The sequence below is a fragment of the Bos javanicus genome, chromosome 10 (assembly GCF_032452875.1).
Source record: "Bos javanicus breed banteng chromosome 10, ARS-OSU_banteng_1.0, whole genome shotgun sequence".
In the NCBI taxonomy this organism is placed as follows: domain Eukaryota; kingdom Metazoa; phylum Chordata; class Mammalia; order Artiodactyla; family Bovidae; genus Bos; species Bos javanicus.
The window spans coordinates 24,300,875-24,315,352 of NC_083877.1; the positions used below are offsets into that span (position 1 = coordinate 24,300,875).

Genomic DNA, 14,478 nt, shown 5'->3' on the forward strand with positions numbered 1-14,478 from the left:
ATTAACACATATTTTTAACTGATTTTTAATTCAGACATTTCTGAATTTCCTTAGTCAATTTTTCTAGTTTAATTTAATCACCAAATGATAAAGATTTTGGTGGTTATATTTGTCTTCGACAAGAAATTTAAATCCAAATTTTCAGGGATAAGAATGTTTTTGATGAGTGATAGCTCTAGACATGGTCTATGAACCTAGAGAAATACTTTCTTATAATGAGTGTTTTCCCTCTAAACCTACACCTGTGCTGCCACAGTACTAACCCCTTCCTGTCTGTGAAAGCAATTCCCTACCCTGGTCCCTACAGCAGGTGGTTGTATCAATTAGAACTCTGGGTTTTGGTACAGGTCCCTCCTCCATGCCTCTCACTGTGGGCTCACTCAGTGCACAGAAATACACTGCAGAGTCCCCCAATTGTGAAGCTGAGATGGTAAGTGTGATGAATTTGCTTGCCTTCTGGAAATTCAATGAGTAGCGACCTTCTGCGGCATTTGGCTTGTTATAAGAGTCCTGGGGAATGAGGAAAGTCATCATCCCACTGCTGTGTTGCTTGTACCAGAATGGACTATAAGTTGTACCACTGGCGTCATATGTGCAATTCAGGGTCACAGTTTCTTTCTCCTGCACTGACATTGGTGGTTGGTCTTGAGTTACTTTCTGGGCAATACTGGATCCTAGAGGGAAAAAATAGATAGAAGTAGACTGTAGCCATGAAATTAAAAAACACTTGCTCCTTGGAAGGAAAGCTATGGAAAAGCTAGACAGTGTATTAAAAAAGCAGAGACATTACTTTTCCAACAAAGATCTGTATAGTCAAAGCTATGGGTTTTCCAGTAGTCATATGGATGTCATATGGATGTCAGAGTCAGACCAGAAAGTAGGCTGAGTGCTGAAGAATTGATGCTTTCAAATTATGGTGTTAGAGAAGACTCTTGAGAGTCTGTGGGACTGCAAGGAGCTCAAACTAGTCAATCCTAAAGGAAATCAACCCGGAATATTCATTGAAAGGACTGATGCTGAAGCTGAAGCTCCAATACTTTGGCCGCCTGAGGCAAAGAGCAGACACATTGGAAAAGACCCTGATGCTAGGAAAGATAGAAGACCAAAAGAAGAAGGATGCAGCAGAAGATGAGATGATTAGAGAGTATCACTAACTCAATGGATGTGAATTTGGGCAAACTCCAGGAGATAGCAAGGAACAGGAGAGCCTGGCATTCTGCAGTCCATGAGGTTATAAAGAGTCAGACACAGCTTAGCTACTGAACAAAAACAATAGAGATTTAGGAATAAGTGATGCAGAATAAAGAAATTCTACTTTACACTCAGCTAGGCTTCCTTCCCAGGGTACCCTTAAGACTGCCTGTTCCTTTGGTCCTTAGGTCACAGAGGAGGCACAATTCCATCAGGACCATCCTTACCTAAACACAGTGAAGCCACGACCACCTTCAGAAGGCTGGAGAGAAGCATGTTTCAGCTCTTCCACTGATGGAAAATATCTTCTTCAGTGTCAAGGCTTTTCAAGGTGAGGTGAACCTGGCAGGGTGAGGGAAGAATTGCTGGGTATGTGCTGCTGCTGCCCCACAACAGGAAACAGGGGTGAGTTGATGTAGCAAGTTGAGTAGCAAGTTGATGTAGTTAGTTGAGTAGCAAGTTGATGTGGGTTACATCAACTTCTCTATGAACCAGGTGAGAGTCCTACTCACCCCAAACTTCCTTTTGTATTAACCAGTTCTTTGACTGATAGCAATTACATCTTAAAATAAACACAAGTTAAATTTGATATTGCAAAGAAGACTCCACCCCTGCCCCCCGACAACACACACACACACACACACCATGCTATGTTGGATCATTGCTTCTGTGAAAGAAATCAGTGAGTAACTCTTATTTAAAAATATGGTCTATAATGTATTATGGAAATAATATAAGACATACTAACCATGCAGCCTCACTTCTGTGTTCAGTTCTTCCACCTAAGGTAGAAATAAATCACTTTATGGTAAGAAGGCAAAGCACTTTAGCTCTTCTATTCTGCCTATTGTTACAATAAAGCTTCTCCTCACTATCAACATTTTCAGTTGCCCATCTTGGGGCCAGAGCAGGAATATTGAACCATTCTTTTCTAAAGAGTTTAGGCTGAGGTCGCAGAGATTGACTCCTGTCACAGAAATCCCCTTTTATTCTCTACTAATTTTGACAGTCCAGCTCTGTTCATGAAAGCCAAATTAGATATCTTAGTTTTGTCATTAGGTTATCAAGCCTTTGAATTTATATTCATCCAATTAACTCAACTGGATCCATAAATCAGCCATACCAAACTGTTATATATCCTGTATGCCCAGCTCTAAAGGAAGTACATAGCAGCTGATCTCATACACCTCCATAAGACAGCTAACCCTAAAATCACCACTGATTCCACCCCCAACCCTACACCTGTGCCACCACATCCCTAACCACTTCCTGTCTGTAATAAATCTTTGTGTATGAATATAACAGGAAATCCATGCCTAGGGATATGACTCCACACCATGGCAAACAACAAAGACCCACTGCCTATCACAGCCTATTTCTTGATAAATTAGCCAAAGCTTATCTTCCCCCCATAGCTCAGTTGGTAAAGAATCCACCTGCAGTGCAGGAAACCCCGGTTCAATTTCTGGGTCAGGAAGTTCCACTGGAGAAGGGATAGGCTACCCACTGCAGTATTCTTGGGCTTCCCCTGTGGCTCAGCTGGTAAAGAATCTGCCTGCAATGCAGAAGACCTGGGTTCGATCTCCGGGTTGGGAAGATCCCCCTGGAGAAGGGAAAGGTTACCCACTCTGGTATTCTGGCCTGGAGAAATCCATGGACAGTATAGTCCATGGGGTCACAAAGAGTCAGACATGACTGAGTGACTTTCACTTCACTGTTCACTTCACATCTGCCTGTCTCAGTAATGACAGCCTCAGCGAAATTGTTTGAAGCATCTTTAGATTTTGCAGTGGAATCTCTATTAAGTTTAATGGAACCACATACAGTAGGACAGTAGGAATTGTTCTCTAAGTTAAAAACACCCAACTTTTTTCTAACAACTGGTTGCTTAAATATGAAATATCATTAATTTCTCTTCACATTTTTTAAGTCTTTTAAACTTCTCAATTAAAGGATCTCATGACTGTATTCTGTTACTTAAAATACATCCATACCCAGAACAATTCTTTGAACAGTCTCACATCAAACTCTGAATTTATATATTTTTTTAATTTTTGAAATGAGTTAGGTATGGGCGGGGGGTGCTTCCCTGGTAGCTCATCTGCTAAAGAATCTGCCTGCAATGCAGGAGACCCCAGTTCAATTCCTGGATTGGGAAGGTGCCCTGGAGAGGGAATAGGCTACCCACTCCAGTATTCATGGGCTTCCCTGGTAGTTCAGTCAATAATCTGCCTGCAATGTGGGAAATCTGAGTTTGATCCCTAGGTGGAAAGATCCCCTTTAGAAGCACATGACAACCCACTCCAATATTCTTGCCTGGAAAATCCCCGTGGACAGAGGAGACTGGGGGGGCTACAGCCCGTGGGGTTGAGAAGAGTCAGACACAACCGAGTGACCAAGCACAGCACAGCACAGGAATGGGGAGTTTGTCGTTACAAAAGGAGAGCACAAGGGAGTTTTGGGGAGCAGTGAAACTTCCGTGTCATTATCTTGTGATGGCTACATGATCTCTACAATGGATTAAAATTCAAAATAAACAGAAATATAAATAAAAAATAGTCAAATTTTCTATGTAATTACTTAGGAATTAAGATTTAAAATACTGAACTCAAAATAGCAAAATAAGAACCTTCTACCATCTTTTCACCCTGCCAAAAACATCAATTTTCACAGTCATACTCCAAGGGAGCTTTGAGAAGTTCAGAAATCCAGCAGAGAAGTTCTAGCACACCGTCTGACATCAGACACACTGAAGAGGGTTAGGGGAACAATTTCACATTACCTTCATCACTCCTCCCCTCAAAGCACACAGCTGGGCTCCAGGGGAAACATTCTTGACCTGCGATTTCTCCACAGAGGAAAGTGAGGGCCTGTGAGTGAGCATCTGCTCTCCAGCTTTGGGAGAACCTACAGAAAAGACTCATCCCTTTCTCACCTCACCCAGAATACCTTGGTGTGCTGCTCAGCTGGGGAGTGGGGAGCACCTGGGAACAGCAGCCAGGTCTCCAGGAGGGCATTAAAATGGACACGTTTCCTACGACCAAGGCGCTGGCTCCATCAGGACTGCCCACCAGTCGCTGGGGATGCCTTGCCTGCCAATCATCAAAAGTGGCCCAGGGATACCAGCCATCACACAATGTCTGACTCAAACACCACCCCACCCTGTCACTGCTCCCAGGGCACAAAGAACAGCCAGAGTGAGGCTTTGCAGATGCCTAGTGAGCATGTGCAGAAGGCAGCCCCACTCTGCTGGCCTGGAAGAAACAAGACAGCTGTAAGCAGCCATCATCCCCCTAAGGAAAGGAAGAAAAATGGAGGCTATCAACACCCAGACTGGCCTCCTAGGATCAAGAGAAGGCCATGAAGTTTGCAGTAAATTGTCCAGAGACAGGAGAAAGTAAATACACCATTTGATTTGCAGTCATTTGAATGTGACATTTTCAAATCACTTTCTATCTTACTTTTCCTCAAATACACAAAAAATATATACTATGACAGGGAGGCCTGGCGTGCTGCGATTCATGGGGTCCCAAAGAGTCGGACACGACTGAGCGACTGATCTGATCTGATCTGAAAGGAAAACACATATCACATTTTCTCAATAAGAAAGTGGTCAATGCACATAAAGGGGATGTCAAACAATGTAAAATTGTAATTTATTAATATTTCTCATAGAGCTATTTCAAAGCTGATGTTTGGGAACAAGATAATGAAATGGGGAATGGTCAGTTCAATATTTAATATTAAGTGGAAAAAGATACTAATTAAGATAGGAATTTATAAAAAGAGTAAACTGAATATTAGCAGCATTGTGTGATCATAGAATTGTCAATATCATATTAATTATATAAAGCATTTTCTTATATTTGGCATGTAATTTGTATAATCAGAAAAATATGCTGTTTTCAAAGCACAATATTTTTAAAATCCATTCATAATAAGGATTGTGATATGGATAACAGGGGGAGTATTTATAGAAGAGGAGTCTGAATGGCAAAATGTAAATTTGGTCTTATAATTTAAAAATAAATCAGTAAATTACTAACTCTCTTCAAGAATTCAGTAAGCAACAGGTATCCAACAACATGTTCTAACCCTTTCTAGCTACCCTTGAGCCTAATATCCTTATCCAATGCTTTTTATGGCTTCCCTGATAACTCAGTTGGTAAAGAATTGCCTGCAATGCTGGAGATCCTGATTCGATTCCTAGGTCTGGAAGATCCCCTGGAGAAGGGATAGGCTACCCATTCCAGTATTCTTGGGCTTCCCCTGTGGCTCAGCTGGTAAAGAATCTGCCTGCAATGTGGGAGACCTGGGTTTGATCCCTGCATTGGGAAGATCCCCTGGAGAAGGGAAAGGCTACCCATTCCAGTATTCTGGCCTGGAGAATTCCATGGACTGTATAGTCCATAGTGTAGCAAAGAGTTGGACACGACTGAGTGACTATCACTTTCTTTCACATGTTTTTTATGACTAGCACATCAGTTTCCACCTGCAGACAAACAATATAACATTTGTCATATTTGAAGGTTGCACCAAAGGAAGGGGGCTGCCCCAGTCACAGGTTTGAGTACAGACAGAAGATGCCTGGGAAGCACTGTGTACTTGCTGCACAGAAGTAGACAGCTGAGTCTCCAGCTTCAGTGGTTGCGATGTGCAGGGAGAGATGTTTGGCTGTCTTATTCAATAAAACAGTCAGTCTCTGGTCTTCCTCTTTGGCCTTATTTGAATGAATAGCTATAAGGAGCTGGGGACCTTTACCAGGTTCTTGCTTATACCAAGGGAAGTAGTCTGAGTTACCATCTGTATAAGTACAGGTGAGAAAAGTGCTGTTTCCCTCCTGGACACTCAGGGTAGGACTCTGCTCCACCTTGTTCCCAAGGCTGACACCTATGGAGAAAGTAGAAGTCAGAGAAAGGTTGTTAGATTATTTAGCTCTAGAGTTTACTTTCCCTTTTCTACAATAACTAGAAGAAATCTGAATAAAGCCAGTCTTGGCATCTAAAGAATATCTACTAATACACTCTATTTCCCTTAAACCCTCAACTCACAGTCCAGCTGCAGCCACAAGAATGTGATTAAAGCTCCAATGGGTATCTTCATTGTTTCTCCTATTTAGAATCAATTGTGGACCTGCAGTCTCCGGCCAGGAGAGCTGCTTCTGTTACCAAGTGATCCCTTCTTTTCTCGAGTGGTTTCTTTCATTGTCTACCCAGCCAATAAGAAAAAGGCTCTGCTTCTGCCCCAAGCCTACCTATCCATTCAGAACCCACTCAATGAACCCTCCACATGTGCTGATCAGCAGAGGTGTACCTCCATCTGGTGGTCACATCTCTACCTACTGAACTCTCTGGTTAAATGTCTTTCTCATACCTGTGCCTATGAGGGACTCTGAGGCATAAAAACAGCAAAGATCAAACAAATTACATCTTAGATTGAAATTTTAAATGCACAGTAAGAATTTAGAGATTAAGATTTACACCTCTGCACACAACTGAGTCATTTTTAGTAAGTTAGAAGGAGGTAGATGCTGTTTCTCTTTATCCAATGATGGGCCTGATACTAGTTTTGAAATTAGAAAAGTACCATGATTCACTATTAAACATAAAAATACAAAACTTTCCTTTTCAGCCTGTATACCATGCTCTTTTGTCTACTATGGGGAGAAAATCTTTCTAAAAGGAACATGTAAGCCAAAGAAAAGTATAAGAGAAAAAAGATCATTTGATATTCCAAATGCGTATTATCTTAGATTGTGTTGCTCTAAGCCGGTCTTGCCTGTTAACTGTGACTGTAGTTAACAATACTGTACTTTTCATTTGAAAGTTATTCGGAATGCAGACCTTAAATAACTCACCATAATAACAACAAGACAAAAACCCTGGTAATTATGTGCAGTGAAAGATGTGTTCACTAACCTTAGTAGTGTTATCATTTCAAAATATATACATATATCAAATCATTATATTAGACACCTCAAACTCACACATATCTTAAAATCAGTGAGTGACTCAGCCTTAGTGGAATTTCCTCCAGAGTATGAGTATGAGTCAATTCTACTGGCATGCTTCTGCTGCCTTGGCCATCGCTGGCTCAGAGTCTATATTCTATTATTTTTCTTCCAATCTCCACTACAATGTTGTTTCCCCAAGACAATGACATTGACATTTCCCCAATAAAATATTCTTTCCCCAAGACATTTCCCCTTAACTTCTGTGAGCTTCCAGAATTATCTTCCTCTGCCAAAACCACTTTGATTACTTAGAACTTTCTGGTTACCTCTGTGAGAATAAATCCAAGAAAGTCTCAATATTGCCTGTGTCTTCTAGAGAAATAGTGCAAATAGAAGATTGACCCTAAAGAACCTGTCATAAGAAACGGTCCCTGGGCAACCAAGACTACCTCATTTCCAGAGGTAGAAGCCCCTCTCCTGTGATTTGGATTCTCTGGCCCTGTGGATTACAAAGAATAAATTAACCTCTGTTCCATATCTCATACCTTTAAAAATTTACACAGCTATGGTGAAGAATATCTACTCAATATATAAATATGTATATTTATTAAAATATGCAGGTTTTATGTGTGTTAAACTTCTTGCATTGCAGGCAGGTTATTTACCATCTGAGCCACCAGGGAAGCCCAGGTAATACACAAAGTTTGGAACAATTTTTTATGTGACATTCTTAATTCATCAAAGACTAATTTCCACTTTTCTTCTGGATTTAGAAAGCAATTATTGCTTGTTATAAATTCCCTGGAGGCTCAAACAGTATAGAATCCGCCTGCAATGTGGGAGACCCGGGTTTGATCCCCGGGTTAGGAAGATCCCTGGGAGAAGAGAATGGCAACCCACTCCAATATTCTTGCCTGGAAAAATCCCATGAACAGAGGAACCTGGCAGGCTACAGTCCATGGGGCCACAAAGAGTCAGACATGACTGAGCAACTAACACTACTATAAAGAATTGTGGAGAGCACTGGTGTTCTTTACTTATAAGTAATCTCACTCAGGCCTCCTATTTTAGTGCCCACCACAAACCTTCAACCCATACATACACAGGCACTCGCAAGAGCAACACCATCTTTCTCAACTATTCAAAGATAACTGGCCCTTCTTTTTTAAACTCTTCCACAGCACACATTGTGACACCTCTTGCACTAAACCTAGGTTTCTTCTTTGTCTAGTCTGTAACACAAGCTTTAATTCTTCCTTACACTTCTCACCTTCTGAAATATTTTTGACATCACTATGTGCTGTGATCTCCTTATCTATTCTTTTTGTGATTGCAGGTTTATACCCTTTCTGATTTCTTTACTATCTTAGAGATAAATGTGTATTATTAATCTACTATGTTCATACAAATTTCAGAGAAAACATTTTATTGCACAACATTTTGTATTGTTTAAAGTATACTTTGACATGCATTTTATTTATAGAACTTCAAAAATAAAATTTGTGTTTAAACCAATCTAATAAAAAATTAGCTAGATTTAAACCAAGAATGCATAACTAATATATACTAGATTTAAACCAACAGTGCATAACAAAAATATATTCATGTTATGACTACAGCTCATTCATAAAGCCTACAAATACAGCCTTTGAAAAAAGTAGAACAAAATTTTAATGAAGGTGGAAGGATGAAGCACAGAAAAATATTTTAGAAGAATCAGGCATTTCAAGGTCAATAACATTTTTAATCATTCTTACCATAATAGTCACTGCAGAACCAGAAAACATATGTTGTTTATTTCTGTGCTTAAAACGTTCTCCCAAACAACAAAAGTACTCTAGTGTGCCAATAAACAGATGTTAATTAAATAGGATTGCACCAATATTTGAAAAGACCAGCAGTATATTTGCAGTGCAATACAGAGATTGATTGCTCTATTATTTTTTCAATACACCATCTTCTCTCACTTCCTTATCTCTCACAATTTCAAGATTGTTACAAAATACTCAATATTTTTCAAAAATCTATAAGGGAAAATCTGAAAAAGAATACATATACTATGTGTGTACATATTATACTCACGTACATAACAATTACTTTGCTGTACACCTGACACTAACACAACATTGTATATCAACTATACTTCAGTTTAAAATTAAAAGTTTTTAAAAGGTCATGGTTTTTGGAAGCTGTGGCTTTCCTATTTGGAGAAGGCAATGGCAACCCACTCCAGGACTCTTGCCTGGAAAATCCCATGAACCGAGGAGCCTGGTAAGCTGCAGTCCATGGGGTCGCTAAGAGTCGGACATGACTGAGCGGCTTCACTTTCACTTTTCACTTTCAGGCATTGGAGAAGGCAATGGCAACCCACTCCAGTGTTCTTGCCTGGAGAATCCCAGGGACGGGGGAGCCTGGTGGGCTGCAGTCTATGGGGTCACACAGAGTTGGACACGACTGAAGTGACCTGGCAGCAGCAGCAGCAGCAGCAGCAGCTCTCCTATTACTTCTCCTGCATGCTCTGTCAGGAAGACACTATGCAAATGACACCTCTGCTGCATTCTGGCTCAGTATATTGTATACAGTATAAAGTATATTGTATACAGTATAAAGTATATTGTATACTGAAAGTATAATAAAACTCAGTAAAGCAAAACCCATCAAGTTGGCCTGGAACAACCTGTGGGGCATGGATTTTGACTGCAAGGATGAGCAAGGGACTATTGCATTGTTTATGTGGTTTAACCTTGAAATTACTTTGGTCTTTGATAAGGAACCATTGGTGTCAGACAGTTTTTAGCTTCACTAATAAGATGTTGTGTAAAGGGAAAGTTCCCCAGTGATGCAGTGGTAAAGAATCTGCCTGCAATGCAGCAGACCCAGGCTAGATCTCTGGGTCAGGAAGATCCCCTTGGAGGAGGGCATGGCAACCCACTCCAGTATTCTTGCCTGAAAAGTTCCATGGACAGAGGAGCCTGGAGGGCTACAGTCCATGGGGTCCCAAAGAGCCGGACATAACTGAAGTGACTGAGTACTTACACAAGGGAAATATTTACTTCTTGTTCTTATGTTCTAGACATTGGTATGATTTTTGTATCAACCAGAGACTGAGTGACAAACCACCATAAACTCTGCTGGGACCAGAGGGCATCAGAGACACACAGCAGCCAGGGCCCATTGCTGCTCAGAGTTTGTGCTCAGCTCCCCCTGCTGTTTCCATCACTGTGTCACTCAGGACACAGTAGTACACAGCTGAGTCTGACTCTTGGACTGAGGCTTTCTCCAAGTGGAAGGAGGTAGTTTCTGTATTATATGTGGCTTCAAAACCTTTGTTGGTTCCCTTGTCGTTGGCCTTCATGGCTTTCAGGAGGAGCTGTGGACCTTCTCCAGGATATTGGACATACCAGAAAAGATTAGGGTACCCAGAGGTTGAATAAGTGCAGTTTATAGTCACAGAAGTCCCTTCTGAATGACTCACTTGGCCATTCATCTGGGTCACTGAGTTTCCATGGGTTTGTCCTGGGCAAATTATAATAAAAAAAAAATTCTGTGTCACCTTGGGCATATTTTTCTAGGATAAAATTATGGTTAAAGATTTTGCTGACATAATAGAAGGAAGAATCCATGTTTTAAGAGGCATTTTACTTACCCAGCATTAACAGTATCACAGTCACTAAGCCTGGAGAAGAGCTCATCTCTGGAGTGTCACCTGAATAAAGTTCTTGACTTTTAAGAGGAAGAAAGGTTGAAATCACAGTGAAGTGACAAATCGAAGCCTGCATTTCACACAGGAAATGTGTTGGTGTCAGGAAGCTGCACCCTCTCGTGGACAGAGAGAGAAATGGGATGTGTATAACCTAGTCTCCCAAACATGTTCTCATCCCCAGCTTTATTTTTGAGACATATACCAGTCTTCGGGGCTTCCCTTGTAGCTCAGTCGGTAAAAATCCCCTTGCAGTGCAGGAGACCCGGGTTCAATCCATGGGGAAGATCCCAACCCATTTCCTTGGAAAAGGAAATGGCAACCCATCCCAGAATCCTTGCCTGGAAAATCTCACGGACAGAGGAGCCTGGTGGGCTGCAGTCCATGGGGTCGCAAAGAGTTGGGCACGACTGAGCGACTAACACTAACACTATACCCGTCTTCAGATGGCACTTGGAAATCTGAACAAGTTGCTCTAACCTCTTAGGTCTGTTTTGTTGTTAGGCCTCTACCTGACAAGTTCTTTAACAGAACATCCCTAGGGTATGTCTGTAACTGAAAAGATACCAGTTTCCTTGAGCGTGTTAAAACAGTCCTTTACATCGTCATGTATTCGGTGTGAGCTAGTCATAATTCATCAAATACCAGAAAAGCGTTTGGGGTTGAACTTAGAAGAAGTAATAAAAAACCAAGTAATTACTGAGTGATTCTTTACTTTTCGACACTGTACTCTAATATATAGAGCAGTCAACTGAGATTTATTACATCACAAAATATCTGTCCAATTAAACAAAAATGATAAATAAACAATCTTTGAGGAATCACTACTTTCTGAAATGCAGTTTCCTTGGTTGGTTGGTTTAGTCTCTAAGTCTTGTCCAACTCTTGCAACCACATGGACTGTAGCCTGCAAGGCTCCTCTGCCCATGGGACTCTCCGGGCAAGAATACTGGAGTGGGTTGCCATTTCCTTCTCCAATGCATAAAAGTGAAAAGTGAAAGTGAAGTCGTATTAGTCGTGTCCGACTCTGAGCGACCCCATGGACTGTAGCCTACCAGGCTCCTCCATCCATGGGAGTTTCCCAGCAAGAGTACTGGAGTGGGTTGCCATTTACTTCTCTAGGTGACCCCATATACCTACAAAGGACTATAATTGCAATATTATTGACAGTAATGAAACCTTTTCTCTGCATATGTATGTTAAAAGTAAGGTCATGCTCTAGGAATATTATTCAACATCATGGCAAATAACAAAGACCCCTGGCTTATTATTCTACGTCTTGATACAGTATCCAAAGTTTATCAGCCTTGTCACAAAATAACAGCAGCCTCAGATAAATTGGTTGAAGTGTTATCAAATCTTGCTCTAGCAGCTTCATTAAATCTGATGGTACCACTTGCAGTACAAACCGCTCTACTCTCTGAGTTATACACTATAACTCTCTGAAAACACCCAACACTTTCATGTCAGCTGGCTGAATAAATATGAAATATTATTAATTTCTTCTCCCATTATTCAACTGTAATATATTTCTAAATAAAAGGACACTCATGATTGCACTCCTGTCATTCAAGAAGTGTGCGTGTCCAGAACAGATCTTTCGGACATTCTCATAAAAAATTCTTCATTAATAAGTATTTAACCTTAAAAACTGAAAGGGACAATACCAGGCTGTTTATGCATTATTACTCCAGACCCCTTTATAAAACTCAATCCTTAGGGGAAGTATAATTAATTCAAGTAGCTGAACTTGTGCATCGCTCTTGGGCAAGTCAATTTACAAAAAAAATTCTATTCAGTGTTAGTTGGTAGGTTTTGAATGCCATTCATAGCTTCCAAATACAATGGAGATGAGATTTCCTAACTCTCTGACGTTTCTTAGTTTTGGCATATGTCTTATGTACTCCAATTAAAATGAACACTAAATACGTGAATTATTTGATGTCATCATGCTACTCAAAGAAATTTTGTCATAAAGACAAAGTCTCTCAGCATGAAAGACTCTGCAGAGTATGGGGTAAAAATGATCAAGCAGATTATCACATTAAACATAAATTTCTGAGTAAAGTCCTTATGCAAGAACCTCTTCTAAAACATAAAGGCAAATCCACAGAACGGCTCAAAAGTTCCATCTATGTTCAGAATGCCAGACCCTGATTTTGTAAAGAATGACTAGGAATGATTGATTTGTTTCATCCATGAGGACAAAATATATCAAAGCCAAGACAGGAATCTGGTGAAGCTAAATGATCTCCATTGAACTCTTACTAAATCCTTGACATATGGCATTAGGGAAATATTGGCTGCAACATTTAAAAAAATATTGTAGGACATTTTCTAGATTGGTAGATATTGGGGTCAGCTCACACATTTCTTGGAACCCACAAAATCCCATAAAATTTGTGAAAGTCGAATATGAACTAGAATACTTTACCAAGGAAATAATTGAGTATTTCCAAAAGAAATTTAAACAATTTCACATCTCCATGGGTTATGAGTATGTACTAGTAACAGTATTTTTATTCTTCACATGGGTTGAAGCAATCATTTGATAAAGCACAGCACTCACCATAATTAAAAATGAACTTGATATGGTGTTTACTACCTGTGTCATTTCAAATTGTATCTGTATAAGGAAGCAGTTTCTCTGAGACAGTTATATAAAGTTTTGCCCTCACTCAGACATTTTACTACTCTTCTTGTCCCTCTATCTTCTGAAGAAGTGGAAAGAACAAATGGAATATTAGAACTTAAATGAATTACAGTATCAGACACCCTTGAATTACTGTGGCCTAATACATTATTAATCAGTCTTGGCCCCCATGGCCCTTTCTTCCCTCACAAAGTCACACGTTGTCTCACTACCAGCTGGTCCCTGATATGCCCAGGTAACTCACAAGGGCCCAAACCACACGTATTCCAATCTTTCACCAACTGAACTAAATAAATAAACTCATTATAGTCAGTCTTTTCATCACAGGCACAGGTTGATTTCCTAGCCTTTCATTTAATCAGCTTTTTCATGACAACCTGGGTGACCAGGTGCTGCCAAAATATCCAGAGAAAAACTACCATTGAACTTGTGGAAATGACTTTAACATGTTCTATTTGTTATCAGGACTGGAAAAGGTCAGTTTTCATTCCAATCCCAAAGAAAGGCAATGTCAAAGAATGCTCAAACTACTGCACAATTGCACTCATCTCACACACTAGTAAAGTAATGCTCAAAATTCTCCAAGCCAGGCTTCAGCAATATGTGAACCGTGAACTTCCTGATATTCAAGCTGGTTTTAGAAAAGGCAGAGGAACCAGAGATCAAATTGCCAACATCTGCTGGATCATGAAAAAAGCAAAAGAGTTCCAGAAAAACATCTATTTCTGCTTTATTGACTATGCCAAAGCCTTTGACTGTATGGATCACAAAAAACTGTGGAAAATTCTGAAAGAGATGGGAATACCAGACCACCTGATCTGCCTCTTGAGAAATTTGTATGCAGGTCAGGAAGCAACAGTTAGAACTGGACATGGAACAACAGACTGGTTCCAAATAGGAAAAGGATTTCGTCAAGGCTGTATATTGTCACCCTGTGTATTTAACTTCTATACAGAGTACATCATAAGAAATGCTGGACTG

General features: G+C 40.3%; 3 gene segments (V, D, J or C); all 3 read right to left on the reverse strand.

Annotated features, from left to right (window-relative positions):
* Positions 1-258: 258 nt before the first annotated feature.
* On the reverse strand, positions 259-1,787 carry LOC133255159 (T cell receptor alpha variable 14/delta variable 4-like). The segment is given in 2 exon segments: positions 259-674; positions 1,419-1,787. Coding segments are annotated over 2 exon segments (465 nt in total).
* A 3,616-nt stretch (positions 1,788-5,403) lies between these two features.
* On the reverse strand, positions 5,404-6,476 carry LOC133255328 (T cell receptor alpha variable 13-1-like). The segment is given in 2 exon segments: positions 5,404-6,081; positions 6,243-6,476. Coding segments are annotated over 2 exon segments (384 nt in total).
* A 3,698-nt stretch (positions 6,477-10,174) lies between these two features.
* LOC133255329 (T cell receptor alpha variable 9-2-like) lies at positions 10,175-11,021 on the reverse strand. The segment is given in 2 exon segments: positions 10,175-10,660; positions 10,791-11,021. Coding segments are annotated over 2 exon segments (468 nt in total).
* Positions 11,022-14,478: the final 3,457 nt, after the last annotated feature.